This window comes from Catharus ustulatus, chromosome 23 (assembly GCF_009819885.2).
Source record: "Catharus ustulatus isolate bCatUst1 chromosome 23, bCatUst1.pri.v2, whole genome shotgun sequence".
NCBI lineage: Eukaryota > Metazoa > Chordata > Aves > Passeriformes > Turdidae > Catharus > Catharus ustulatus.
Genome location: NC_046243.1, coordinates 1857702 through 1885677, shown reverse-complemented (window position 1 = coordinate 1885677; position 27976 = coordinate 1857702). Strand labels below are relative to the sequence as shown.

The 27976-nt window shown below is 67.1% G+C and overlaps 2 protein-coding genes across 3 annotated transcripts; both read right to left on the bottom strand.

Moving 5' to 3' along the window:
• Positions 1 to 678: 678 nt before the first annotated feature.
• Positions 679 to 21124, bottom strand: RARA (retinoic acid receptor alpha). 2 transcript variants are annotated; one of them, XM_033079130.2, is made up of 9 exons: positions 21000 to 21124; positions 14198 to 14485; positions 3682 to 3830; positions 3436 to 3577; positions 2440 to 2600; positions 2178 to 2354; positions 1896 to 2100; positions 1567 to 1725; positions 679 to 1239 (listed from the first exon to the last, which is right to left on the bottom strand). In XM_033079130.2, exons 2-9 carry the CDS (start codon positions 14373 to 14375, stop codon positions 1028 to 1030), a joined length of 1383 nt encoding a protein of 460 aa, XP_032935021.1. In that variant the 5' UTR covers positions 14376 to 14485; positions 21000 to 21124; the 3' UTR covers positions 679 to 1027. The 2 variants fall into 2 exon arrangements, with proteins under 2 accessions (XP_032935021.1, XP_032935022.1); XM_033079131.1 differs by lacking the exons at positions 14198 to 14485; positions 21000 to 21124 and adding an exon at positions 8730 to 8857.
• Positions 21125 to 24740: 3616 nt separating this feature from the next.
• Positions 24741 to 27936, bottom strand: CDC6 (cell division cycle 6). Its single transcript, XM_033079075.1, has 11 exons — positions 27693 to 27936; positions 27273 to 27482; positions 26805 to 27004; positions 26553 to 26716; positions 26311 to 26417; positions 26071 to 26210; positions 25885 to 25985; positions 25695 to 25759; positions 25360 to 25559; positions 25111 to 25251; positions 24741 to 24992 (listed from the first exon to the last, which is right to left on the bottom strand). Exons 1-11 carry the CDS (start codon positions 27934 to 27936, stop codon positions 24903 to 24905), a joined length of 1662 nt encoding a protein of 553 aa, XP_032934966.1. The 3' UTR covers positions 24741 to 24902.
• Between the last annotated feature and the right edge of the window lie 40 nt (positions 27937 to 27976).

Below are 27976 nucleotides of genomic sequence, written 5' to 3'. Positions count from 1 at the left end.
AAACCTTGTGCTGGGAGTGGCACAAATGCATCAGGGCTGGTCCCTGGCATAGAGGGACATGACTGTGGCTCACGAGTGGGAAAATCAGAGCTCTAGAGTGCTGGGGGACCCCAGAGGGTTCTGTCCCAGCATTTGGGGATGACCAGACACGGAGAACAATGGGGAGGGGGCGTCCTGAGCTACCCTCCTGCAGCAAAGAACATCCCCCCACAACCAGGACTTGGGGTGCCACAGCCTGACCATCTCCACCCCAACCCTGCACCCCCTCCTCCCCTGGTACCCCCACAAGAATAACGAGCCGGGCACTAGAATAAATAAACTTTATTCTGGAGCCAGCCCCCCCAGTCCCCCCTCCCCGTCCTCCCCGTGCCGGCAGGGCCGGGCCCCCCATCCCCGCGAGGCCGGGACTGGCACCACCCTGTGCCCCCCGCAGTCCCCTCCCCGCCTGGGGGGCCGGGGCAGGGCCCGCCCGGTGCCCCCCGACTCTAAATCCACTAAAATCTCAACAACAACAACAAAAAAAAAAGAATTTAATAATAATAAACCGTGTGCCCCCCCCCTCCCCCGGCAGCGCCCGCCGTGCCCCCTCCACCTGCACAGGCCTAAAAACCCCTCCAAACTTTTACAAAGGTTTTAAAACGTATTTATAGATATTTATAGATATTTATATATATATACTTTGCTTTCTTTTCTCTTTTAAATGACTCTGCTTCCTCGGCGTGCGGGGCTGGCCGGGCCCCCCCGCGGACGGCCAGGGCGGGGGGGGGTGGCTCGGTGGTCGCGATCCCGTGGGTGCTGGTGCTGGTGGGGCCGGGGCGTCCCCGGGGCCGCGGCCGAGGTCCCCGCGCCCCTGAAATGTGACTCAACCAACGCGCTGGGCCCGGGGCTGGGGGGTCCCCGCGGGGGCCGCTCCGGCGGGGGCTGCCGAGGAGTCCGCCCCGGGGGGGGGCTGCAGCCCCGGGGGGGGCGCAGGGGCTCCCCCCGTGCCGGCGTGCCGGGCTCTGTCCTGGTGCGCGCCGGGCGCGGGTCACGGCGAGTGCGTGGCCGGGCTGCTGCGGTTGGAGCTGGGCGAAAGGCTGGGGCTGCAGCTGCCCGGGGGGGGCCCCAGGCTGCCCCCGCGGGGGCCACCCGCCTGCCCCCCCAGCGTGTCCATGCCCTCCGAGTTCTCCAGCATCTCCTGGATGAGCGGCGGCATCGAGCCCGGGATCTCCATCTTCAGCGTGATCACCCGCTCGGCGCCTGTGGGAGAGGCAGGGTCAGCAGGGTGAAACTGGAACCCCCAATACGGCACCCTGCAAGTGGCACCCCAAAAGCAGCACCCCCAAAATGGCATCCAAAAAGCGACACTGCTGAAACAGCACCCTGAAAGCATCACCCTCAAACTGACACCCCCAGCTTTGCTTCTCACTGGGCACTAAGGACAAGGGACATGGTCACATCCCCAGCATCCCTGAAGATGCAGTGCTGAGTGTGTCCTCTTCATCCCCTCTGGAGGATGCTGAGTGACCTGGATCCCCCAGTGTCCCTTGGATGCTCCCTCAGGACCCAAAGCTGCAGGAGCCTCACCCTTGGCGCTGATGCTGCGCAGGTCTGTGATCTTCATGAGCATCTTGGGGAACATGTGGGGCTTGTTGGGCCTCCTCTTCCTCACGTAGATCTTCAGTGCCTCCAGCAGCGGCTCCTGCAGCTTGTCCACCTTGTCAGGCTGCTCCAGGTCCTGGCGGTCTGGGGAGGAGGCACACAGTGGCTGGGGGGAACAGCACATCCCCCTTGCCATCCTGTGGGTTCCCAGCTCCCACCACTTGGGCTCCATTTGGGGTCTCCTTGCTCAGCCATTGGGGGAGGACACTGGGGCTGCACTGGGGGACTGGGCAGGTGCCTGTCCCTGCACCCACCTCCACAGATGAGGCAGATGGCACTGAGCAGCCCCGTCTCGGCGTCGTCCATCTCCAGCGGCAGCAGCTGGTTGGCGAAGGCGAAGACCAGGTCGGTGAGGGGCCCGAACCCCGCGTTGTGCATCTGCGTGCGGTTCAGCGTCAGCCCGTCCGAGAAGGTCATGGTGTCCTGCTCCGGCGTGTAGCGCGTGCAGATCCGCAGGATCTGTGGGGAGAGAGGGCAGGGGGTTCAGCCTGGTGTCCCCTCCCCGTCCCTATCCCCATCCCTGTCCCCGTGCTCACCAGGATGTCGAGGCAGGCGGCTTTGAGGAGGGTGATCTGGTCAGCGATGGTGAGCGTGGTGAAGCCGGGGAGCTGCTTGGCGAACTCCACCGTCTTGATGATGCACTTGGTGGACAGCTCGCTGAACTTGTCCCACAGGTCGATGTCCAGGGACACGCGCTGCTCCGAGCTGTTGTTCTGTGGTGGGAGGTGGGGGATGAGGGCACCAGGGGGGTGCCACTCTTCCCAGCCCCCCAGGAACCCCGGATCCCTCACCACTCACCGTAGTGTATTTGCCGAGCTGGCAGAGCGCGGGGAAGGTCTCCTGGTGGGCTTTGCGCACCTTCTCGATGAGCTCCTCCACCTCAGGTGTGATGATGTAGCTCTCCGAGCACTCCGGCTTGGGCACGTCCTTCTTCTTCTTGTTCCGGTCATTGCGGACGGCTGCAGGAATGCCGGGGTCAGTATCACTGTCACAGTGCCACCCAGCCCCTGCCCCACCATGCCACTCAGAGCAGGATGGGAACCTGCCACCAGCAATGGGTTCAGCTGTAATGGCAAGCTCCCAGCAGAGCTATCAGCCCCACAGATTCCTTTAAACAACCTCCAAGTCATTAGGAGCAATTAGGGGTGCAGTTAGACCCGGCACCCTTGGGGAGTCCACACCCCTCACCAAGGGGACAGTGCTCTGCAAAGCCAACACAGGACAGAGGCACCCCAGGGACAGAGAATGGCAGCTGAGCCGCTGTGCTCAGGTGAGGGGCACAGGAGGGACCCTGGGGGTGTCAGCTGGGAAGGGGGGAGCGGCTGGGAGGAGTCCCAGCCCTGCAGGGATCATCCTCTGTGGGCTGAGAGGGCCAGGACCCCTCTTAGGTGCAGGGTGAGACCCTGGGATGCTGAACCCCCCTGGCAGTTCCTGGCCCCCCAGGCTCTGCCAGCTCCTCCCAGGGGTCCCAGGCCCCCAGGGGTTGGCAGATGGGGCAGGACTCAAGGAGGCAGCTGTGCCTCAGCAGTCCTATCCCCCGGGCACCCACCGCGGGGGCACAGCTGGGCACCATGACAACTGCCAGCGGAGCAGGGAGGCCTCTCAGCGTCATTTATCTCTGACATTATCAATCACGTGTTGCCAGGGCAACTGCCAGGCTGTGACACAGTCCCAGGGGGTCCCCATCCCCCCGGGGCCTTGCTGGGATGTTCCATCACACCCAGAGCCCCCTGACCAGGACACCAGGCTGGGTGTTCCCATCTCATCCCTGTCCCCATCCCCATCCCCACTCACACTCCTTGGACATTCCGACTTCGAAGCACTTCTGGAGCCGGCAGTACTGGCACCGGTTGCGCGTCACCTTGTTGATGATGCAGTTCTTGTCCCGGTGGCACGTGTACACCATGTTCTTCTGGATGCTGCGGCGGAAGAAGCCCTGGGGACCCCGCACGCCCCGGTCAGCGCCTGGCACGGGGACCCCGAGCACCCCGAGCACCCCGGGGAGCCGCGGTGGCAGCCGGGGCCGGTGGCAGCGCTCACCTTGCAGCCCTCGCAGGCGCTGACCCCATAGTGGTACCCCGAGGATTTGTCCTGGCACACGAAGCAGGGCTTGTAGATGCGGGGCAGGGGTGGGGGCGACGGGGGGCTGGGCACGATCTCCTCCGAGCTGGTGCTCTGCGTCTCCACGGCTGTGGGGGAGAAGTGGCACTCAGGGAACAGAGCCCCCCCGGGAAGGGACCCCTCCCCACCATCCTGCACCCCACGGCTGCTCCCCAGCTCCAGGGGTCCCGGCAGCCCCAGCCCCACACTGCCCACCCCGGCCCTGGCGCCAGGTCGAGCGGGGCCAGCGGGGAGAGGACGCGTGCTGGGAAGATGCAACGTGACATTTCCAGGTCACAGAGACGATGTGGAATTCAGGCACACAAAAAAAAAAAAAAAAGGGAAAAAAAAAAAAAACAAAAAAGCAAAGAAAAGGGCCGGAATCCCAGGAGCCCCCAGCCCAGGCGGCACTGCCAGTGGATGGGGGGATGGAGGCTGTGAGGGCCAGTGGCACACAGTCACTCACACGTGTGGGCACGTGTACAGTGTGACACCTGTACGTACAGGGTGACCCCCACATGTACACTGTGACCCCCATATATACACGGTGACCCCCACAGCCTGAGGGTCACTCACCACTCCCAGTCAAAGCATGGCCCCTCAGGAGGGGACAGGCACAGTGGCACCCAGCTGGCACCCCAAGGTCCCCGACATCCCCAAGGGCAACGCTGCCTTTATCCCCATAACAAGCAGACCTGGGCCCTGACAGCATAGGGGACACAGTCTTGCACCCCAAAACCTCATGGAACATGCTTGTTCTCCTCCTGCTCCCCAAAACCTCGAGGCATGTGCCTCTTGCACCCCAGAAGCACCCCCATCCAAGACCCTGCAGGAGGTGCCCAAGTCCCCCAGGTCAAGCCTTGGCCCCTTCCCTAGCACAGCCCGGACAGGAGGGGGGTTCAGTACAGTTGGGGCGCACCCCTGGAGCTGGGGGCGCTCAGAACACTTGGGGTGCACCCCTGGCACACGGGGGGCTCAGCACAGCTGGGTGCACCCCTGGCATGCAGGGCAGGGGGGTTCAGCACGGTCAGGACGCACCCCTGGAGCTGGGGAGGGGCTCAGCACAGTCGGGGTGCACCCGGGCGTGGGGCGCAGCCAGGCAGGGGTTAAGCGCTCCCCGGCTGCTCCGGGATGTTTGCGAATGTTTTTCTGCAGCGGAGCCAAGCGAACCAGTCAAACAGGATATTAAAGGCCAGGCCCGGCGGGGGAGCCCGGGCCCCCCCCCCCCGCCCTGCCGGCCCCTGCACCCCAAAAAGGGCCCCACGGCCGCCAGAGTCCCCCCAGGGCCGGGGAGCCGCGGGGAGCCCCGGCCGGGGACACCCAGCCCGGAGAAGGGGCCCCACTGGAGTGGGGGGGTCTGGGGAGTGAAGGGTGGGGGTCTCCAGCCCGGCAGCACCACGGGTCCCTCAACAAAGGCCACGGGATGGGACCAGGGAGGGGACAACAGGACAAAGCCACCCCTGACGCTTGTCCCCAGGCGCCAACGGGGACCGGGAATGTGCGGGGTGTGACAGGAGCGAGCGGGGCAGGGTGAGGAGTACGTGGGGTGGGATTTGAGGTCACGGAAATGAGCGTGGGGGGTGGGATGTGAGTGTGTGGGGTGGGATCCGAGTGTGTGGGGCACAAGGGGAATGTGTGAGGTGGGGTAGGAGGGCACGGAGGTGATGGTGCAGGGTGGGACAGGAGTGTGGGGGGCACCGGGGGGGCGTGCAAGGTAAGGATGTGAGCGGGCAAGGTGGGATGCAAGCGTGTGCCGTGGGCTGGGAGGGTGCAGGGAGGGATGCGAGTGTGCAAGGTGGGATCCAAGGCTGAGAGGTGGGACGTGGGTGTGCAGGGTGGGACAGGAGGGTGCGGGTGGGACACGGGCGCGGGGGCGAGCGCTGGGCAGAGCTCCCAGGCTGAATAAATCACCGCTGCCACTCGAGGGAGCGGAGCCATTAAAGTGACTGAGCGAACGTCGTCTATAATTTATCGCCTCTTTTATATAATTTAAGAACTTCCTCGTGGAGAGCTGCACTCACAAAACGCGGATTTGACAAGATTTTGATGTGCTGGATGCGGAGGGGGGAGGGGACCCGGCTCCCTCCGCGTCCCTGCGCTGGCAGAGCTGCGCCAGCGCCCCGGGAATCCCCTGCCACCCCCGCCACCAGCCAGAGGACCGCGGTGCCACCGCAGAGGGGACACGGACACGGGCACAGCCACCAGCCTGGCTAGCTCCCCACAGCCCCACTCATGGCAGTATCGGGTGTCCCTGGGGGGCACGGGCAGGGCACAGAGCAGCACCCAAAGGTGCTGGGCAGGGCAGGATGGGTGCCAACCTCCCCTGCTGGATCAGGGCTGGGTGGCGGGGTGCACTTGGGGACACGGTGGACTCCAACGCCCAGGTTCATCCCGGCCCCCAGCCCGGCCCCCCCCGCAGCAGGGGGGACCCCGCTGTCCCCCCCGGCCGAGGCAGCGGAGCCCGGCTCCAGCTGCAGACCAGATGCTGCGGCTCCGCCAGATCCCGGGCGAACGCTGAACGCGCCGCCCCCGCCTGCGGCCCCGCCGGCTGCTTCCTGCCCGCGCCGGGGGACCCCGGGGCACCCCGACACCCGCACCCCCGCCCTGGCGTGGGAAACCGCCTGCGGGGACACCCCGTGTGCCAGCGCCCGGGGGGACACCGGTATCCGCGTCGCCACCACCCCGACACGGCCCCGGGACAGACCCCGGCCGGAGGAGCGGAAGGACGAGGATGGGGGGATAGGGGGGGAAGCCCACCCGAGGGTCGCAGCGGGGGTTATGGGGGTCCCCGCAGCCCAGTGAGGTGGCAGTGCCGTGCCAAGGGTCACAGACCCCCACAGGAGGGTGGAGGCCCACCCAGAGCTTCCCTGCGGATGAGAATCCCACGTGCCCCGAATTCCTGGGCCTCTGCAGGAGAAGGGGGAGGGAAGGGAAGAGGGTGCAGGGAACCCTGAGCCGTGGGTGCCCCGTCCTGTTCAGGTGCCACCGGCCACGGAGTTCAGCCCACCGAGCACCGCCCGGTCCCCACGGGGTGTCCTCCCAGGACCCGGTGTCTGCCCCCTGCCAGCACCAGGGCCTGGCGTCCCCAAAACCCCGACACACCCATCTGTGACCCGCAGCTTACACAAGGCCATGTGAGGCCACCCTGTGCCCAGCGAGGGGGGTGCCACGCACAATCCAACCCCACGTACCCCTCTCGCACCCCCAGAGCACTCCAAAAACCCCCCAACAGCACATGGCTCCACAGGGGCAGGGGGTTTCCACTTTTGTTGGTGGGCTCCTCCAAGATCTTTCCCCTCCTCAGGAGCTGCCTCGTGCCTCCGTTTCCCCGTGGTGGCAGCCCCAGTCCTCTCCGGGGGTGTGGGTGGGCTCCCCGTGCCCCTCGAGCAGCTCTGGGTGCTGTGCCAGCGCAACACGCCCCGCCGGGCAGGGCAGTGCCACGCTGGGCTAGCAGCCAGCACCGCGGGGCCAGCGGGCACAGCCGCAGCTGGCTCTGAGGAAACTGAGGCACAGCACGGCTGCCCCGACACCGCTGAGCCCTGCCCGGGCTGGCACCCCCCGGGCTGGGGAGACACGGCACCTCGTGTGACGTCGGGAGCGGGGCACGGAGCCAGGGAGTCCCGCCAGCGCCCGCCGCCCACGCGCTCGCCAGGTCACGGTCACCATGACCAGAGCCCCGAGGTGCCCCAGCCAGGGCAGGGGACCCACGTCCACCCAGCGCTGCAGCTCACGGAGAGGGGGGCCCGGCCCCCGCAGGACTGGGAGGCACAGAGAGGGGACAATGGCCCCCAGCTGCCCTGTTCGGGACAGTCACAGCCGGGGGGTTCTGCACTAAGGGGTGGCACCCGGGACCCCCCTGCCCACCCTGCCTGAGCGAGGCCTCGGGGGCAGCCCCCACCCGTCACAGCTCCCCGCATGTCCCCAGCGCAGACAAAGGCCCCTCGGCCGCGCTCGGTGCCAGCGCAAAGGTCGAGCGGCCCCGAGACAATGAGGGGAGTGAGACCGGGGGTCCACGGCCACACACCCTTTGCACGGCGTCAGCCGGGCACCCGGCCATGGATCCCCGCCCTTATCGGGGTGAAAGTCCCACGGAACCCTGCAGGACTTTCCCTGGGTTGTTGCGGTGGCCCCTAGGTGCCAGGACACCGGCTGCCCACAGCGGGGCCACGGGACTCCTCCAGCCCCCCCAAACCTCACTCGCCCCCGACAGCGTGGGCACAAACCACAGCAGGGCTCCCTCCACATCCCCGTGGGGGAACAGCTCCCGGGCTGGCCGGCATTTAGGGTGCGCTGCCCGTGTCCCCCCCGCTGCCCATCCCGGTACGGCCGTGTCCTCACGCCCTCCGTGCCCCCCCGCCCCGCACAGCGCATGGACACATGGGGGACACCGGGCCGTGACCCCTTCGGGGACACAGGGCAGGGTCCCGCCAGCGGGGAGAGGACTGGTCCGGCCCCACATCCACACCCAGGACCCCCCGGCCCACGGGGACCCTCCCGATCCGCGGCAGGGTGGGGGCCCAGGCTGGGGCTCCCCCGCGCCTGGGCAGCAGCGGCGGCTCCGTCTGTAGTTAATTGGATTTTCCCGGAGCCTTTATCAGGAGAGAGCGAAATTCCCGGTGGAGCCGGCTCTGCCCGGACCCCGCTGCGGGAAGGGGGGGGTGAGAGGCGACCCTCCTGCCCCCCTTCACCGAGCTCGGCCCCGAGGTGCCGACTGCACCCGAAATAAGGCAGGGGGTGTTTAAAGAGCCGGTGCCTTCTGCGCATGGAGCGGGTGGGGAGGAGGCTGAGGGGGCTGAGCCCCGCACTCTTCCAGGACCAGCACTCAGCTCAGCCCCCCGCCCACGGCCAAGGCCCCCGCACCGAGCACCGCTCCCCGCACCCATCCCCGCAACCCCCCCCCCCCACACCCTCCCGGGTTTCGGGGCTGCTCTCCCCAGCCCGATGCGAGGGGAGGGGGCCCCGTCCGCCCCCGGTGCGCAGGTACCTACAGCGGCCGGAGCTGCTCCACGGCGGGGGGCGGCGGGGGGGGCAGCCCCGGGGGCCCGGCCCGTAGAAATCCATGCGGAGGAAGGGGCCGGGGGGCAGCCCCGCCACCGCCGCGCCCTCGTACATAGCCCCGGGGCGGCGGGGGCGGCTCCCCCGGCCGGGGCGGCCCCGGGCGGTCAGTGCCCCCCCCCGCGCCCCCGGGGCGCCCCGCGCCGCGCTGCCATCGCCCCGCGGAGCGGCCCCGCCGCTCGCTCCGCGCCCGAGCGGCGGGAGGAGGAGGAGGAGGAGGAGGAGGAGAAGGAGGAGGAGGAAGAGGAGGAGGAGGCGGGGGGAGGGGAGGAAGGCGCAGCCCCGCCGGCTCTGCGGCTTCGCCAGCCCCGGTCCCTCCCGGCACCCGCCGCCTCCCCGCGCTTAACCCGCTCCGCGCCGCGGCCGCACGCGCGGGGACACGGACACGGGGCACGGACATGCGGGGGACGGGCACGGACACACAGGAGAGAAATGGACACGCGGGGGTCTGCCGGACACAAGACACGGACAAGCACATGTGGGACGGGGGGCACGGACACCGAGAGGGACACAAACATGCAGGAGGGTAACAGAGGTGGTAGGGACACGGACACATGAGGTGACACGGACACGCAGGAGGACACGGATCCGCGGTGGAGAAATGGACACACGGAGAGGGCACGCGGGGGCAAAGGGACACGCAGGGGGACATGGACACACGGAGGGACGGGGACACGCGGGGGCAGCGCCACGCGGGAGCGAAATGGGGAGGGGCTCAAGGCGGGGCTGGGGAGCCCGGGGACTGCCCGGCGGAGATGACGGGGGCCCTGGGGGTCCCGGGGGGGTCCCGGGGGCTGCCTAGCGGCCGCGGCTCATTTGCCTAATGGCATGCGGGTGAACTGCGGGTGAACCCGCGGGAAGGGCTCACCTCGGCCTGACCCTCGGCCCCCACCTCGAGAGGGGTGGGTAGGTCTATGTACATGCATGTGCACGTGTGTTCATGCATGTTCCCAGTGCATCACGCGTGTCTGCATCCCCGCTGCGGCAGGGCCATGTGTGTTCCCAGGACACAAACACACGGGGAAGTGCGTGTGCCTGTGCAGGGCAGCCTGTGTGCGCACACGTGTGTGCATTCGTCCTGCACACACAGACACACGTGTGTGCATTCGTCCTGCACACACACACATGCGTGTGTGACACCCCCATGTCTCACCGAGCACAGGAGTAGCTGAGAACATGAACAGATGTGTGTGTGCGCAGCCCATTGTATCTGTGTGTGCGTGCACATGTGTGTGCTGGCATGTCATCCATGCAGGGCAAAGAACCATGTGCCACCACTCCCCACCACACCACCCCTTCACACAAGCCCACGCTGAAGCTGACACCACAAACTCGGAGACCCCGAGTGGTGACAGCGCTGCCAGCACAGAGCGGGGACGGTCACACGCCAAGGTCAGGCCCTGGGGGTGCCACTTCCCGCTGCAGTGCTGATCTCCCTGCTGCACAGCGGGCACACCACGGCCTCCACACTGCCCTGGCCCCACAGTGCCCTAGCCCAGGGGTGCCCTTGGAGGGAGAGGAGCCCCGCTGACCCCCCAGCTGGGCCTTGCCATGGCCAGGAGGAGCACGGCTGGACACGGATGGGAGGATGCGGGCGCTGCCGCACACATCTGCATGTATGTGTGTGTGTGGCTCTGCGTGTGTGGCTCTGTGACTGTGTGTGTGCATGCATGTGACTGTCCCATGTACATGTGTGGCTGTCTGTGTGTGTGGCTGTACATGCATGTGCATTTCTCTGTGTGGCCGTGCACATGTGTGGCTGCCTCTGTGTGCATGGATGGCTGTGCACATGTGGCTGTACATGTGTGGCTGCACATGCATGTGCATGTCCATGTATGGCTGTACATGTGTGGCTGTCTCTGTATGCATGGCTGTACATGTGTGGCTGTGCACATGTGTGGCTGTGCACGCATTTTGCTGTATCTACGTGCATGGCTGTGCACATGTGTGGCTGTGTCTGTGTGCGTGGCTGTGCACATATGTGGTTGTGCACGCATTTTGCTGTCTCTATGTGTATGGCTGTGCACATATGTGGCTGTGCACACGTGTAACTGTGTCTATGTGCATGGCTGTGCACGCGTGTGCGTGTCCGTGTGTTCGTGCGGGGCCGCGCAGCGCGGCAGCGCCTGTTTAAATAATAATGGCAAGTCGGGGCTTTGCTTAGCCAGCAGGTTTCGAACAAAAGCCCAGCGCTGCTCCAACTTCCTGCAGCGAACATGACAAATGTCTGCTCTGACTCATTTACCAGCGCTGGAAAGAATGTGGCTGCGATGGAGGGGACGGAGGGGACGGCGCAGGGGACGCGGGCGGTGGCACCGCGCGGCCAGGCCATGCCGGAGGCCGCCCCGACGGGCAGCGCTTCCCATCCCGCATCGCTTCCTGCACCGCTTCCCACATCCCTTCCCGTCCCGCATCCCCTCCCGTCCCGCGTCGGCGGCAACAGGAAGAAACAGAGATTAAAAAAAAAAAAAAAAAAAAAACCAACAAAACCTTAATTCCAGAGCCAAGAGGAACTGGGCGAGGGGACACCCCGCACGCAATCCCACAGTGTGAGTGGGACAGGGACACCCCGCCCTGAGCCACATCCCACCGGCAGCCTGGGGACACGAATACAGGGCCCTTCGAGCAACATCCCCAGCTCTGCATCCTCCTGGCCCCACTCGTTGAGCGATGCTCCGGGGGAACAGAGATACCTCCAAAAGGCTGATGAAAACCCAACCCTACAGCCCATGGGGACCCCATGGAGGACGCCGCCGTGCCCGGAGAGGATGGCTTTGGGATCACAGGGTCACAGTCCCCACGGACAGGGATGTCCCACAAAAACCCCCCAGCCCAGCGCGGGGTGCTGGCCGCAGCCCTTCCCCCACCGCCTCGCCGGCACCTCGGGGCCCCGCAGCCCCCCCGGGCCCCGCAGCCCCCCTCTCGCCCGCCCACTTCAAAAGACCCCATTTATCCCCTTCAGCCGCTTTTGAGCCCGGCGAATTCCCGGCTGGAGCAGGCGGCTCCCCCCGGCCCCTGACAGTGATAGAGAACCTCCGCCTAATGGGCTTTCCCAGGCTGGGGGCCCAGCGCCTCATCAATCTTCCCCGGGCAGGGCTGGGGGGGCCGGGGGGTCCCCAGCACCGCACCCCGTGGGGCTCCCCGGCCACTGCCCTGAGCGGGGCCCCCCGGCCCTCCCCTCCAACCCCGGCCCCCGGCCTGCAGGGAGCACGTTTTGCTCATTAATTTTTAAAAATTAATTAATTACGGGGCGCTGCGGGGGAGCGGCTGCGGCGCGAGGAAACCGGAGCCAGCGGGTAGGGTGACAGGCCAGCCCGGGCGCGGGGCCCCCTGTCCCGGCTGCCCGGAGCGGGGCCGGGGGGGCGCGGCTGCAGCGGGGGCTGGGCTGGGGTCCCGCTTCCCGCAGCCAGGCCTGGGAATCAGGGCAAAGGAGGGTTTGGGGGGGCGGCTGCACAGGGAGCCCCGAACAGACCCCCCGAGACACGCCACGGGCCAGCGCTGGGCAAGGGGAGGGGACTTGCAGGGACAGGCAGGCGCCACGGAGCCCCCAAGGATGGGGATGAGGGCACAGGCACAACGCAGCGCTGTCACACGCAGCAACACGCGTGTACACACCTGGCACAGGGACACGGGCAGCCCTGTTCTGCATGTGTCACCGACACACACACAGACACACAGACACACGCGTGCATGCTCCACACAGCCCCAGCTGTGCACACACAGGCACAGCAGGCACTGACACGCATACCCATGTGTGACACATGTGTGACACATGTGTGCACACCCTGCACAGCCCCAGGTGTGCACACACAGCTGGGCACACACGTACCGGCACGGCCAGCAGCACACGGTGCCATGGACACATACCCAGCCCACAAGGGCACATGTGTGTATATCCATCATGGGAGCACACGTGTGCCCACATGCAGATCCCCATCCTGGCACCCATGGACCCACTGGGCTGCCCAGTGAATCCAGAGAGGAGCTTCTGCACCCCCAGTAGGGCCAAGCCAAATCAGCCCCGGGGCAGTGCAGCTGCAACACATCTGGTGAGGGCCGGACACATGGTGAGGAGGGGGTGGCAGCACCGGCCCCCCGCAGGTGGGACACAGACACCAGCACCTCCCTGCACCAGGAGCGAGAGCAGCAGCACCACGGGACACCTCAATACTGCAGGACCCCAACAGAGCACCCACCAGTCTGTGTGGATGCTACAGGGGGGCGGCAAGACATGGTGCCCCCACCCCTGCATCCCTAGGGCACCCAGCAGGGAAGGCCAAGGGGAAACTGAGGCACGATTCACCAGTCAGCCACTCGCCCCAGGATACCCTCCAGCCGTGCCCACGGCTCTGTCCTCAGTGTCAGGGAAGTGGGGGACACAGGCGGCCCCCCCAGCCTGTTCCCACACGCCCGGAATGGCCCCAGAGCCAGCGCGGGGGAGTGGCCCCACCCGCCGACACCCAGTCGCTGAACTGGTCCCACTGGGTCCCACCGCCGCCGGGGCGGCTCCGGCGGGGGACAGCACCCAGGGCCGGCCCTGCCCGGACCTGCACCAGCCCCCGGGGCCAAGGACGGGCCGGGGGGGCCCTGCCACACCCCGACCCACGGGGTTCTCCCCGGCAGCGGGCGCCGCAGGGCACTCATGTTGCAGGGAACAGGCACGGGCACCCACTACCGTGGGGCTGGGGTGAGAAAAGGTCCAGCAGTCACCCCATGGCATCCAAGAGAGGATCCAGGGAAACTGAGGCACTCTGAGGGGTGCTGATTCAGGGGGATCCTGGGTGGGAGCCCACCTCCAGCGGCTCCCAGCTGCCATCACGGCAGGCAGTGATTACTGGGGCCGTGATGGACGACCCTGTCATGGGGAAATGGAATCGGGAGCAGCCGCGATGATGATTGTCCTCATTGCCTTCATCGCCTCCCCCATGGCAGCCCCGCCACCGGCGAACAAAGAGCCACCGTGGGGACAGAGCACCCACCAAGCCTGCTGACACCCAGGCTGGTCACAGTGAGGGACAGGGACACCCTGGCCAGGGCCCGTGGGCCATTAATAACAGGCATGAAAAACAGCCACTAATGAAGGCAAGTAATGACACAACCCCACCAGGGCCACTGACCACTCCCTGCCTCAGTTTCCCTAGCAGCAGCACTCACAGGGACACATGAGGAAAAGCACCCAGTGCTTGCATCATGGAGTTCCCAAAAATCATCTCCCCACAGGTGTGGCTGGGAGTAGGCAGACCCTCCCTCACCAGTGCCACTGCCCCAGGAACACGTTACAGACCAGTCTGGGATTGGCACCCACATCCCACACTGGGGACAGAGCCTGGCCCAGGAGGGTCCCCACGTACCCCCCCAACATTGGGGGTCCCACCAGCTCCTGCAGGGCCGTGGTACTCACTGGCAGGTGACGGGGTGCTGTATCCACTGACAGGGAGCTGGTGCTGGATGCCAGCCAGGGTGCTGGGCGGAGAGAGCCCCCCCAGCATGTGTGGGAAGAAGAAGGCGTAGGGAGGCACAGGGTAGCCATTGAGGTGCCCCCCACCCGGCGTGGGGCAGGAGCTGCTGTTGCTGGCCATGGTGGGGTCTCCGGTGCGGGGGGCTCTCAGGTGCGGGGTCCCGGGGGCAAGCAGAGCATGGGGCCCGCGGGTGCCCTGCTGCCGGGCTGTCCTCACAGCTGGCGCTGGTCCTGCGGGGGAAGAAGAGAGGGGCATTAGCAGAGAGGCTGGGACCATTGATTCCTTGGGGTCACCCACCAGCCATGCCTCAGTTTCCCCAGCCCCCCAGGGCCACATCCCCTCTCGGCCCCAGGAGGGCGCAGCCGGCCGGGCCTGGGGCTGCGTGTGGGATTAACGCCGATCCCCCCGATTAACGACACCGGGACGGCGGCACCGGCAGGCGCAGCTCGCTAATCCCAGCTTAGCTGAGTGGGGGGACGGGGGGACAGTGTGGGGACGGCCTGGGGACACTGTGGCCCCACAGGGCAGCCCCTCCAGCCAAAGGCCACACCGTGACCCCAAACCTGCTCTGCCAGGCCAGGCATGGGAGATGGGGCACACAGCAGGGCCTGGGGGCAGCAGCCCCTGCCCCAGCCTGGGGGGTTGCAGGGCAGCTGGGGACGAGGGAGGGGACACGGGCACACTGGGGTCCCCTGAGGACAGCGGCTCTGCTCCAGGCTGGCTCTGCCGTCACGGCCACGCGCCCACTCCGGCTCCGCTCCCCCCATCCCTGCGCGGATCCCGAGGGGGCTCAGCCACCCGGCCTGGGAGGGAGGGGGCTCAGCACCGCAGGGCTGGGCCGTGCCCATCGTGAGGCAGCCCCCGCCCCGTGCCATGTGCCACGTGCCAGGCCATGCCTGCGCCGCCAGCTCCCACGCCAGGCCGGTGGGCACGGACCCCTCGGCCCTGGCCAGTCGGGGGGCGGTGGGAAGGGGGGCGCGGGGCTTTCACAATCCCAGGCTGGCTGTTTATTTAAGTGCTGGCGCGGGGCCCGGCGGGGGCTGTTTATTTGCCGAGAGTGCTGGCTCCCGGCCCCGCGGAGGCGGAAAAGGATCCAGAGGAACAAGGCTGGGCCGCCCGGCAAGGCGCTGGGGAGGGGCTGGGATGGGCACGGCCCTGCCCGCCCCCCCAGAACCCAGCTGGTTGCACCCACTGGAGACAGGACCCCCGTTCTCCCAACTCACACCAGCACCCACCGACCCATAGTCCTGAGATCTATGGTCCTGTCACCCCTGGGGTGGGCACCCATCAGTGGTTGGGTGGGGGTCACATCCCCCCCAGCACAGGGTGCCCCAGTGAGTGTGGGATTCCCACAGGACATGGTGCTGGACACCAGCTCAGCATGGAACTGGGGACAGCCTTTACATGGGGTCCACACAGGGATCCCTGCCTGCAGTGTGGGGGACAGCCCCTGGCCCCCCCGGCCAGGCCACGGCCCCCGAGTTGTGCTGGCCAGGGGGAGCCAGGGGAGGGAGGCGCGGGAAGAACTGTTTATGTTTGCCGGTGCCAAGTGCTTGCTGGGCACCGCGCCAGCCATGCCGGGGCCCAATTACTCAACCCGCTCAGACCCCCCCACACGGCGCTGGCCAGGGACCGAGCGAGGCCAACGCCGCCGGGCTGGTCACTGTGCACCCCAGTGACCCCCCCTTCCCAATGCTCCACACGACCAGCAGTGGCCAGGAGGGTCTGGGGATCATGGCCAGCCTTGCTCCTGTGGTTCCTGGTGGGCAGGAGAAGTTGCTGCCCAGAGGAGTTCCCCTGGGACCATGCGCTGCCACAGCCCCAAAAACACAGCTGCTCCCCAAATGGGGGGTTGTGAGCATCCCCAATGTGAGTCCTGGGTGTCTCAAATGGGAGTCCTGCATGTTCTGACCAAGCCACATTCCCAGAGCCCCCCAGGTAAGCAGTGTGGGGCCAGGGGCGGTGCAGCCCCTCAGCAGGGCCCATGCTCACCCGCCCCAACGCCTTTTCCTCCAGTCCCCGCAGGAGCTGGACGAGGCCCGGAGCTTCCTGGAATCCGGAGCCTCGTTCCAGCCCCGTGGAAAACGTTGCTGCAGGGCCCGGGCCAAATCCAGCCACGAGGAACCTCCCACCCAGGCCGGGGTTGGCCCCTGGGAGCGGATGGACAGACGCACGGACACGCAGATCAGACTATTCCTAGTGCCAGCAGCAGTGGGGCTGGATGGGGACATAATTTGGGGGACCATGGCTGGGGGGAGACACAGCTGGGGTGGGACACAGCTGCCTAAGCCACCACTCCACTGTGACCCCAAAGAGAGCACAAAGCCCTCTGCAAAAACACATGCACACCCCCAGACATGCAGGCAGCGCTGGCACAGTCCCCCAAGAGATCCCTTCCAAAAAGGGAGCACCCCACTGTGACCCCCCCCATGCTGGGGTGGTGCCTCCAGCACAGCCAGCACCAACCACAGAGCAACCAGGAACCCACCAGAATGGCCACACCACAACACCCCCTCCCCAGTTACACCTCCAGCCCACCCTGACACTCTGCAAACCCCCCAGTGCAGGCAGCTCCCCAGCCCCGAACCGTGTCACACCCCTAAACCCAGCTGTGCTTCCTGTCGGGGCACACAGTGATGGCAGCGCCAGCGCCCGGATGTGACACGCCGGTGAGCGGGGACACCGCCCTTGCACCCCCGGCAGCGGGGGGCCAGCGGGCCTGGGGGTGCTTGGGGGTGCCCAGCAGGGCAGCGGGCAGTGACCCAGCCCTTCCTGTCACGCCGGCGGGCACCGTGCTCCAGGCCACAACTTCCCCTTGCCACTCTCGATTCCCAGGCGGACAGGTTTCAGTTCAGTCCTGGGCCAGTTGTCACAGCCCCTGTCACCCCAGATTCTCTCACCCTGCTTTCCTGCCACCCTAGAGTTTGTCACCCCATTGACGTATCACCCCGTTGATGTATCACCCCACTGACCTGCCACCCCAAGCCCTTGTCCCTGCTGCCATCGCAGGGCTCACCACCGCAGCATCCTGCGCTCCCCAAATCTGGCAGCGGCTGCTGTCTGTGCCCCCCACCCTCACAGAACAGGCAGTGGGGACCCTCCCGGTGCCAGGCTGCACCCCATGGTGTGTGGGCAGAGCGGGGTTGCCGTGCTGGGGTGCGGGGGCACAGGATGGCAGCCTCCGGGCAGGGCAGGAAGCGCCTGCGGAGCCACTGTGGTTGCAGCCTGCGGTTTCCTCGCTGGCAGCAGAGCCAGCCTGGGGTGGCCTCGCACGCGAGGCCAAGAGCCTGGTTGCCCCCCTCTGCCCCCCGCCACCACCAGTCCCTTCGGGCCCCCCCGGGCAAGCCAGCATTGCGCAGGGGTGGCGAGGTGCCCCCCTGACAGGGCTGCTGAGAGAGACCCTCTCCCCGTATCCCCAAAGCTCTCCACGGTGAGTCACCGTCACGTTTCTCACGTCCCCGGGCAGGCGTGAATCATGCCCAGCCTGCGGCACGGCCGGAGCCAGCGGCACACACTCGGCCAGGCAGCGTGTGCCGGAGTTGAGGCTGCTGGGAACAGGAATCTGAGGATGCTGAGGCCAGTGCAGACCCCAGGACCTACATCCTAGCCACAGGGCCAGCAGCCAACCCAGGGGCTTGCTCAGCCCCACCGCAGGTCCCTGGGCAGCAATGGTGTTCCCACATCCCAACACCAACTGCAAGATGCACCGAGCCACCATCGCTCCCCCAGCGCTGACACAGGGCTGGGGACACCACACTGCCCATGGGGACGCTGTCTGTGCTGGCAGGGATGGTGTCCAGGCCGCCCTCCCCATGGAGGCGCATTGACACTCTAGGGGGTCACTGCTGACCCTGTAGTGTGGGGTCCTCACCCCAGCACCCCACATCTCGCTTCCGCCAGGAGCCACAAACTGAAATTCCACCTGTTGCAGCCGGGCCGACTCCGGTTACGCCGGGAACGCGCCGCTCCGGTTACACCTCCCGCACCCACCACCAGACACGCCATTCTTCTGCGGGAACAGGTGCCCCGGCCCCCGCCACGGCCCCTGCGATGGCCACAGCTGTGCCACACCACCACCAGCACCGCTCTGGCCTGGCTGCACCGTGGGTGCCTTGAGAGAGGCAGGCCAGTCCCAAAGCTCCAGTATGACCTACAACCCCACAGCACCCTGGGGACACACCCCACATGGAGGGGACATCCCCAGGTACACCCCAATCCCCACCCTCAGGATGAAATCAGGAAACCGCATGCCCAGGGCTCACGGCCCCAGAGTGCCCCATCCCAGTTCATCCCAGTTCCCCAGGGGATGCAGGGGAATGGTGCCCCGGCAGCCACTCGCAGCAGTCCCGGTTGTTTTTAGCCGAGGCTGCGGCGGCAGCCGGCGCCCTGGGAATGGCGTGCCGGGAACAGCGCGGCCCCAGACAGCCCTCGCTGGCTCGGCGACAGCCGGCAGACAAGTGCAGCTGGCACGGGGCCGCTCGGGACACAGCGCGGGGGGACACGGCGGGCAGGCGGCTGTGCGACACCCCCGGACACCGGGATTTGGTGGCACGGTGCCCCCAGCCTGGGCAGGCTCCCGGGAGCAGAGAGACCTGATGTACCTGGGGGGGCCAAACCGCTCCGTGCCGCAGCCACCGCGACCCACCGCATCGCGCCCAGGCTGGCTGCGGGCGGGCAAGCAGCCGTGCGCCGCTGCCACGTCCCCTTGCCATGTCCCTTGTCACTGCCTGGCAGCCGGGGCTCAGTGGGGACAGCGGAGGCCACTGCGGGCGCACGCGGCCCCTCGCCGGGCCCTGCCACGAGCCACCCCCCGCTAAGCCGCCTCCAGCCGCAGGGAGATTAACCCATTTTCCGTAATCAGCACATGTGTCACCGCAGATATGATCGCAACCCCCCCCGCACTTGCTGCACCCCCCCCGGGGCTGGCGCTGCCAGGGGGCCCTGCAGCACAGGGGTGCCCCATGGCATGGGGCACCTTGAGGCTCCAGGCACGCACTGCAGGGGACTCACAGCTCACCCAGCTCTGACGTGCTGCAGCAGCGCCCCAAAAAGGGTTTTTGGGGCACCCCAGAACCCAGCCACCCTCTTCAAGGCGGCACTGACATCGGCGCTGGACATTGTCAGGGCAGCGGCTCAGGGCACGGTGGCTCAGGGCACGCGCGGCCAAATGTGGCACGTTGTCACACCAGAACCTCCTGGATATAAATAGATCTGGAGCGGCGGGATGGTGAATCCCAGCGCCGCAGGGCAGGCGGTGGTGGTGGCACAGCCGTCCCCAGGCTCCGCGGCCGCGACGCTGCTCCTGCCACAGGGACCGAGTGCGGGGACACGGAGGATGTACGAGGACAGCTGGGCGACGCCAGGCGTCCCTGCGGGATGGAGCAGCCACAGGCATCAGGCAGCGCCGGATGAGGCGCAGGGCACTGCCCTGCTCCTGCCATCCCGCTGTCGGTGGCCGTGTCACCTGGGGGGACCGCGAGCAGTGAGCAAAGGGGCCAGACACCCAGCGGGTCACCCACGGGCATCCCTGGTGCGCGCACCCACGGGAGCAGGCGCATCCTCGAGACGCAGCAAGGTCACCCCCAAGGGCAGGGTGGGGGCCCACCGGTGACATATGGCCCGGGAGCAGTGGCCGCGGGGCCGCTAAGCCACCGAGCCGTCACCCGCTAATCCCAGCGCGAGGACGCGGCGGGCGCTGCACCCGGAGCCACCAGCCGGTGCCTGCCCGGCTCCCCGGAGCGGGGGGACCGGCTTGGGGAACCTCCTCATCCCCCCCGAGCATCCACCGCGCTGCGGGGCGGCCCCTGCCACCAATGAGGTCAAAGGTCAGAGGCACAGATTTGGGGGACAGAGGCACAGATTTGTCTCCGCACCGGCCCGCCCCAGTTTGGGGCGCTGCTCCTCACCCCCGGGGGGGTCTCCCCTCTGTCGGGGTCGAGCACCCGGGGGACAGCACCCCCCACCCGCCCACTCCCACCCAGAGCCCGCGGGGGCACCGCCGCCCCCGGCCCGGCCCCGGGCAGCTGCTGCGGGAGGGAGGCGGCGGCCGATGGTCCCTTCCCCGGCCCCGCCGCCCCCCGCCCGGCTCCCCCGGGCCCCCCCGCCCGCCGCCGCCCTGTCAGCCGCGCAGAGCGATGGCTTCCTCCGCCCGCCGGCCAGGAAACGGCGCAGACGCCGCTCCCGCCCCCCAGCCCCCGGCCCCCGCCGCCCCCCGCGCTCCCGGCCCCGCTCCCCCGCCGGGCCCCGGCCCCACCGCACCCCGAAAAGGGGAAGCGGCCCCGGCCCCCCCCCCCGCCGCGGGAAGGTGGGGGGGGGAATGTGGCTGCACGCACCGGCGGCCCAAGGGAGCTCGGTGATCCCGGGGAGGTATCCCCAGCACCGCGCTGTGTGGCGGTCGTCCGGTCCCCGGTGGGGTATGGAGGCTACCGGAGCCACCCCGGAGCCCGTCCCGGGGTGGGGGGGCAGCGCTGCCGCTCGGGAGCGCCCAGGCGGTCGGTACCGGGAGAGGGAACTCCAGCACCCCCCAAGCCCAGTGTAGGAGGTAGAGGCCAGAGCCGCGATCCCGAAAGCCGCTGCGGCTCCGGTGCTCCCGGCAGCCGCAGCCCGGCGGAGTCCCTCCCCCGCTGCGGGAACCCCGGGATCACCCGTTACCGGAGGGGGATCCCCAGAGGCGGTACCCGAGCCGCATCAAGACCCTCCTTCCCAACCCCGCTCCCACGGATAGATCCAGAGCCCCCTCATTACCTGCTCACGGAGACTCCAACACCGAAATCCTTAAACCCGGGGAGTTCCCGGTGGTGGCTGCATGGCGGCGGCACCGGGAAGGAGCGGGGGGAAGGGGGGGGCTCGCCCCGGCTTAGAGGGGTGAGGGAGGGGTGGGGTGGGGGTTCCCGGGGGGGTTCACCGAGCGGCGGCCGCGGCCATTGCGAGTCATGTGCTCGCGGGGAAACTTTACCCGGGGCTGGGCCGGGCGGGGCGGCGGCGGCGGCGGCAGCGGCGGCGGCGGCGGAGGGCGGGGGGAAGCGGGGTGAGGCCACGCCCCTCCCGGTGACCACGCCCCCGCTCCGCCCCGCCGACCAATGGGGAGCAGGCGGGGGCGGGGCGGGGGCGGGGCCAGCCCTGCTTTGTAACTCTTTGAAGTCTCCAGAAAGCGGAAGGGGAGAAAGTGGGTGCGCGCGCCGCGCCAGGGTGGGGGGGCTCTTAAAGGGGCCGCGCACCGCAACCTCGATGCCCCTCTTACCCTTCTCCCCCCCACTCTCACAGGAGGAGGTGCTCCAACGCCCCCGCCAGTCCGCTTCCCTCTTCTCTGCCTCTGGATACCCACACTCAACCCCCGGATGGAGGACTGGGGCACACACATGAAGGAAAAGATGGGCTGGGTGCTCCAGGGGTGCAGGGAAGAGATGGGAATACACTGGGGAAAAGAGGGGAGAGGGATGGGGAGTCCCTGAGCTGCGCCCCCAGGCTCAGAGGGGGAAGGGCTGGGGCACCTATGGCACCCTGGGAACTATAGAATGCCTGTTCCAAGGGGGATTCTCTGCTCTGTCCCCAGAGAGAGGCTGATCCTAGAAGGGGATGGCAATGGAGACATGGAGATGGACACCAGACACATTCTGGGGGGCCAGAAAGGGCACCCAAGGCGCTGCACCCAGCAGCACAGCCCAGACCCTGCAGCACCAGGACTGGGAGGGCAGTGGGGCAGGGAAGACACGCATGTGAGGAGGGTTGAGGCAGCCTCAGCACATACCCCAGGGGGAGTCACACTGACCCCCTCACTGCCCAGCACCCCTGGGTGTCCATCAGAATCCCACAGTGCCCACACAAGAGGGTGGTAATGCCCACCAGGTCACTCAGCACATTCCCGTGCCTCAGTTTCCCCCGTGTGCCCACTCAGACACCCTGTCCAGCCGCGGGCAGCCAGGCCCCGGAGCAGCCGCTGGCCCCTTCCCCGCACACCGGGGCCGCGGCGGCGAGGCCCAGGCGCCGCCATGTGCTCAGCCCAGTGGAATGTGCCAAATCACTCCCAGATGTGCACGGCGGCCAGCCCGACCCCCCTCCGCTCCCACCGGGATGGCCACCGGGGACCCCCGAGCACAACCCCACGGGACTGAGCCCCTCACCCCATGGGACTGAGCCCAGCCATGGGGCCCAGCCCTGTCTGGCTTTGGCGTCGTGGCACCGAGGCCCAGCCCTGGGGCAGGACAGCAGCGGGTGCCAGGGCGCGGCAGGAGGTGCCACAAGGACAGGGCGGCCGTGTCCCCGTGGCACCGAGGCCCCGCAGACCGGGCGCGGCGGGGTCGCACGGGGTCCTGCCCCGCACCCCCGGCCCCGGTGCCAGGCGGGAGCAGCCGAGCGGAAAGGGGCTGTCAGATGGAATCTGGGTGCCGGCGGTGACGGCGCGGCGGGAGGCGGCCGTGCCCGCCACGTGGCCGCTTATGTAAGGAGAGTGCAAGGGAGGACAGCGAGGCAGCCGGGGCACCGGGGACACCGCCGAGGGGACACCGAGCCCCCGCCGCGCACTCGGGCCGGACACGCGGGCGTGGGGCTGCCCATGGTACAGCTGGGCACTGCTCGGCCCTGTGGGCATGGCACATGTGTGTGGGCACAGGGGACATGGGCACATATGTGCTGGAGTGGGGGGACAGGACCCCAGCAGCCCCCTCGGTCCCCCCACATCACTGCTGGGTGTCCCCGGGTGTCCCCTTGCCACGCTGCTCCCATCGCAGCGCTGCCAGCCCGAGGTGACAAACGGCTCCAGCGGGAGCTCCGGCACCCACGCGCCTGGATCCAGCTGCGCCATCGATTTTTCATCCACTGCGGCAGAGTGGAGCTGGAGCTGGCACTGGCATGGCAAGGGGGGCCAAGTCCCCATCCCCACACGCACAGCCAGGACACCCCAGGGACAGTGCCAGGACTGGAAACCCTCCAGCCTGGCCTTGGGGCACCCACCACAGATGTCTCCATGCCCTGCCTGTGCCACCATCACCACGGGGGGACAGGGATGGAGCAGCCAGGGGCACAGAGGGAAAAGGATGCCTGCCCGCATCACCACTGCGTCACCACAGACCCGCACGCTGCCAGGCGCTTCCTTCCTGACACTGTCACCGTGTGCCATGTCACCGTGTGCCGTGGGGCTGCGTCACTCCCTGAGGCTGGCACAGGGTCAACGGGGAGCTGGGGACCCCCAGGCAGCTCCTGCTCAGCCCAGCTCTGCCCACAGGCAGGACGATGCTGGCACCCACTCAGCCCCAGAGCCTGGGGACAGGTGGCTGGGTCACGGCGCCTGCTGAGCCCCACGGTGTGGGCAGGGACAAGGTTTCCCAGAGCCCCTGATGTGGTGAGGGCACCGGGACACAGCCCAGAGCAGGCACAGCCTGGGCTGACCCCGGCGCCCGCCCGTGCGGCCGCACACGTCCGACACATGGCAGTGCTGGCTATAAATAGCGCCGGCAGCAAGGGCTGAGCCTCTTCTGCTCGGGGCCCTCGGGGCTCCCAGATTCCCCCGTGCCCCCCCGCCTCGGTTTCCCTGCTGCTCCCCACGGCCAAAAGGAATAGATGTGTCCCCAAGGTGTCCCCTGGCCCTGCAATGGCAGAGAGGGGGCTGCCCAGTTTGTGGTGGCACCCACCAGGCTCCCCTTTGTGTCCTTGTCCTGGGCACCCGGTGCAAATGGCCCCGTGTCCTGCGACCTGCAGGGATGCCACAGAGCTGGGGGCAGAGCCAGGGTGGAGCTGAGACATAGCAGGGCCACCCCCTGGGGCCACAGGGAAACTGAGGCACACTGGGGACTCCGGTACCACATCCTCCCCCAGCACCAACGCCCCATCCCTGGCCAGGAGGTGCTGAAGGGCAGCCAGGGGTCCTGGGGGACAGGGTGGGATGGCAAGGTATGGTGGGATGGAGGGACATGAGCCACACCCCCTCCCACTCCCCCCCCCCCATTTGGAGCCCCCAACATCCCCCGCAATGAGGAAGCTGCAAAATTAGGTCAAAGCGTCCATTATTTAACAGAAACGGAGGAGCTGGGGCCAGGAGCTGAGGCTGGGGCTGGAGCTCAGGAGAGGGGTTGGGGAAGAACAGGACCAGGTCCCCACAGCTGTGGGGCAGGCAGGGACTGGGGGAAAAGAGGAGAAATAGGGGGGGCAGAAGCCAGAGCTGAACCAAAATAATTTTATTTCATGGCAGGAGATAAAGGGATCCCCCCTGTTCTCTCCCTCCCCAGGTGTCCCTGCACCCCCTCTGCCACTGCCAGCACTGGGACTCAGAGCAGGGCTGGCACTGGGGAGATTCTCTGCACCAGAGTGGTGGTGAAGGTTGTGGAGGGCCTTGGAAGGCTCTGAAAGTCGGGAGCAAACATGGTCCTTAATTCATGGCAGGAGCAACACTGAACTCAGATCACACACCAGGGTGGCAAGGGGGGCCCACTACTCCCTGCAAAGGGGTTGGGGGGTGTCCCAGCCTCCCACCTAAGCTCCCATCATGCATAAATCACAATATAACATTAATAATATTATTATATTAAAAATATTAATAAAAAGATCCTAAACTGACAGCCCAAGGGCAGAACTTGACAAATGTCCCAGACTTGAGAGCCGCTGGTCTGCTCTTGCCACAGCAGTGAAATCCCCCTTGGGGAGGGTGCAGGGGAATTAGTGCAGGCCTTGGGCCAGGATGCTGCCCACCAGCGCTGTGTCCTGCAGCCTGTGCTCCAGTGCTGCCTCCTCCAGTGTCAACGAAACCTGGGTGGGAGAACGGGGATGCTCAGCATCGTGCTGCCAGATCCTGCCCCAGTCCCACCACTGGATTGTGGCCCATCACTGGACCCCAGTGCTGCCACCACCCCCAGCCCCACCATACCTTGGCCAGCCGGGCCTCCTTGGCCCTCTTGAGCTCGAGGACACCGCGGGACTCCAGGAGGGTGACAAGGGACAAACACTCAGCCTGGTCAACTGCAGGGAGCTGCTGCCGCCGGCACACCTGGCTGTAGGTGTCGTGGAGCTGGGGAGGGCAGAGGGGGTTACACCACAGCAAAGCACCCAAGAGACGCCCCAGGGACACCCACCCACTGCCCAGGTCCAGCCCTGAGAGCGTCCCACCGCCACTCACCTTCCCCAGGGTCACCTCCCGGGTGTGTGAGCGCCGGGTGAGAAGGAGCAGGGAGCAGAGCAGCACCTTCTGCTGCAGTGGGAAGGTGTCCTGGGCTCCCTGGGACCTCCCTGCCAGCCGGTCCCCAAACACCTCCGAGAGCACCCGGGAGATGTGCAGGAGCCCCACGCGCTTGGGGACGGGGGACACTGGGGAGTCACCTGTGGGACAAGGAGAGGATCCCAAGGAGGTGAGAAAAGGGAGGTGGTAATGGAGAGAGGTGCCCCACAAAGACTCCCACTGAGGAGACCCCAGAGGAGCCCCCCAGGGTTTTGGCTCTGGCAGCAGCAACTCACCCCCAGGCAGTGGCTTGAGCAGGGTCTGGCCTCGCACCTCCAGCTCCACCACCTCCACGGCACGCCTGGGGAGGAACAGCCCTGAGCACCAGGCAGAGCAGGCACCCCTGGCACCAGCACCCTGGTGCAGGGAAGACTCACAGGGACCAAGCTGGCCCTGGCACCACCAGGTTTTGGGGCACACACTGACCTACAGACATCCAGGGCCTTGCGAGCATCACCGGAGACTGCAGAGACCTTGCGGGCACAGAACTGGAGAGCAGCAGAGTCCAGGACGGGGTCACCTGCCACCTGTGAGGCACCAGGGCCGTCAGTGCTGCCACCCGTGTGGGCAGAGGGCCCCATGTCCCCCCCTCTGTCCTCCCTATGCCCTCACCTGTCCCAGCCGCTCCTGCAGGATGCAGGTGAGCTGCTCCTTGGTGTAGGGTGGGAAGTGCAGCAGCTGGGGGCTGCCGGTCGGGTGGGCTCCCAGCCTGGCCAGGCTGCGGTCTGTCAGGTCCAGAGCATTGGCCAACCCTGCAGGGTGAAGGAAAAAGGAGGATGAGGGCTGTTCTCCAAGGAGGGAGCTGTAAAGTGAGGGTGCCCAGGGCGGCAGTGTTGCACCCCACACACTCACCCACGAGGACAAGCCTGGAGTTGGGCAGCTGAGGCCACTCAAAGAGGGTGTAGAGCACGTCCTGGCCTTTGCTCTCCAGCTGGTCCAGCTCATCCAGCACCAGGAGGCTGTAGGAGAGCCCAGATCAACCCCTGCTCTGTCCCCTCACAGCACTCCAAGCAAGGAGGGTAGAGCTGCTGCCAGCCTGCCTCTCCTGGCATCCAGGGGGATCCCACTCCACCCACCAGAGACAGGGAACTCACACCATGGGCCCCTGGGCCGTCAGATGCTTCTCCAGGCTCCGGATCCGCTCCCGGCCAGTGGCCACGGGCAGCCCCAGGTGCTGTGCCAGGGCAGGGAAGACGCTCTGGGGGCTGCCCAGTGCCATGCAGTTCAGCACCACAGTCTTGCTCCTGGCCAGCTCGTCCTGCCATGAAATAGGAATGTTATAATGACCCCATCCCACTGCCCCCCAGCCCCCACAGCAGCCCCATGGCTGTGGCCACGGCACACACCTTGCAGTCGAGCAGAACACGGCTCAGACAGGCTGTTTTCCCAGTCCCGGGGGCTCCGGACACGTAGAGGCTGCCGGGCCGGCGCCCCAGGACGTGTTCCCGCAGGAACTGCCGGAGGATCCCGGTCTCCCTCTCCCTGCCCTGGAGCCGGTCGGGCACGGCCGCATGCAGCACCTGCTTGACCTGCTGGTAACAGGTACCTGCATGGGGAGCAAGAGGACTCAGGGAAGAATGTGGCATTGCAGGGATGCCATCCCAACTGATCCCCATCTCTGCCATCATATCTATCCCTGCCTCCATATACCCCTCCCTATCCCTGGCTCTGTCTGCCACCTCATGCCCATCTTTATCCCCAACTCAATCCTTTGCTCCACCTTCAACTCTACCCCATCCATATTCCCAATCCCTATCCCATCCCTGCAGCCCCATCCCATCCATGATCCCACACCCAGCCCTGCTCACACTCACCTTCCTGCCTGAAGAGCTGGGTGCGTGGGTGCTGCCCCGAGCTCCGAGGGGTCTCTGGCCCCCTGCTCCGCGGGGATGGCCCCGGGCTCTTGGGCTGCTCGGGGGAGGCTGAGGGGTCCCCAAAGAGCAGGCGACGGCCTCGGTTCTCCTTGCTGCGCTTGGCCGGGGAGCCAGGCAGGGCATGGGGGACATTGCACAGGTTGTCATCACCTGCAGGGGTAATAGGTTGGTGGTGACACGGGGCCACTCTCCCTGGCTTCAGCACCCAAAAACCCCGCGGGAGCAGCTCTTCCTCCCGAAATGGGGGTGAATCCTCCAGAGCCGGATGGGGCTGGGCCCATCTGTCTGCCCCAGCCCTCCGGGGTGATAAGAGAGATGCACCCCCTGCCTTTCCCGGGCGGTCTCGGCGGAAGGACTTACCCAGGCGTTTGCGAGGGCTCAGGGGTTGCACTTTGGGGCTCAGGGGCTGCGCTGTGGTCCGGCCTGAGCGTGCGCCCGGGGTGGCCTGGCCAGGGTCGGCGGGGTCTGAGGTTTTGGAACGCGGCGAGGGGCGCAGAGCAAGGGCGTAGGGGTCACCCTTGGCCGAGGGGGCAGCGAGGCGGCGGGCGCTCCTCGTGCGGGGGAAGCTGATGGTGGGCTGGCTCTGCGGGCTGCTGCTGGCCATGGCGGGGGCTACGGGTGGAGCAGGACAGCGATCAGAGGGC

Coding starts and splice junctions, on each gene's coding strand:
- RARA (XM_033079130.2), bottom strand. CDS start 14,375: ATGGCCAGCAACAGCAGCTCCTGCCCCACGCCGGGTGGGGGGCACCTC. Junction 2,601..3,435: donor AGTCGGAATGTCCAAGGAGT/GTGAGTGGGGAT, acceptor GCATTCCTGCAG/CCGTCCGCAATGACCGGAAC. Junction 1,726..1,895: donor CATCTGCCTCATCTGTGGAG/GTGGGTGCAGGG, acceptor CCTCCTCCCCAG/ACCGCCAGGACCTGGAGCAG.
- CDC6 (XM_033079075.1), bottom strand. CDS start 27,936: ATGGCCAGCAGCAGCCCGCAGAGCCAGCCCACCATCAGCTTCCCCCGC. Junction 26,211..26,310: donor CTCCAGGCTTGTCCTCGTGG/GTGAGTGTGTGG, acceptor TTCACCCTGCAG/GGTTGGCCAATGCTCTGGAC. Junction 25,560..25,694: donor GCTCAAGCCACTGCCTGGGG/GTGAGTTGCTGC, acceptor CTTGTCCCACAG/GTGACTCCCCAGTGTCCCCC.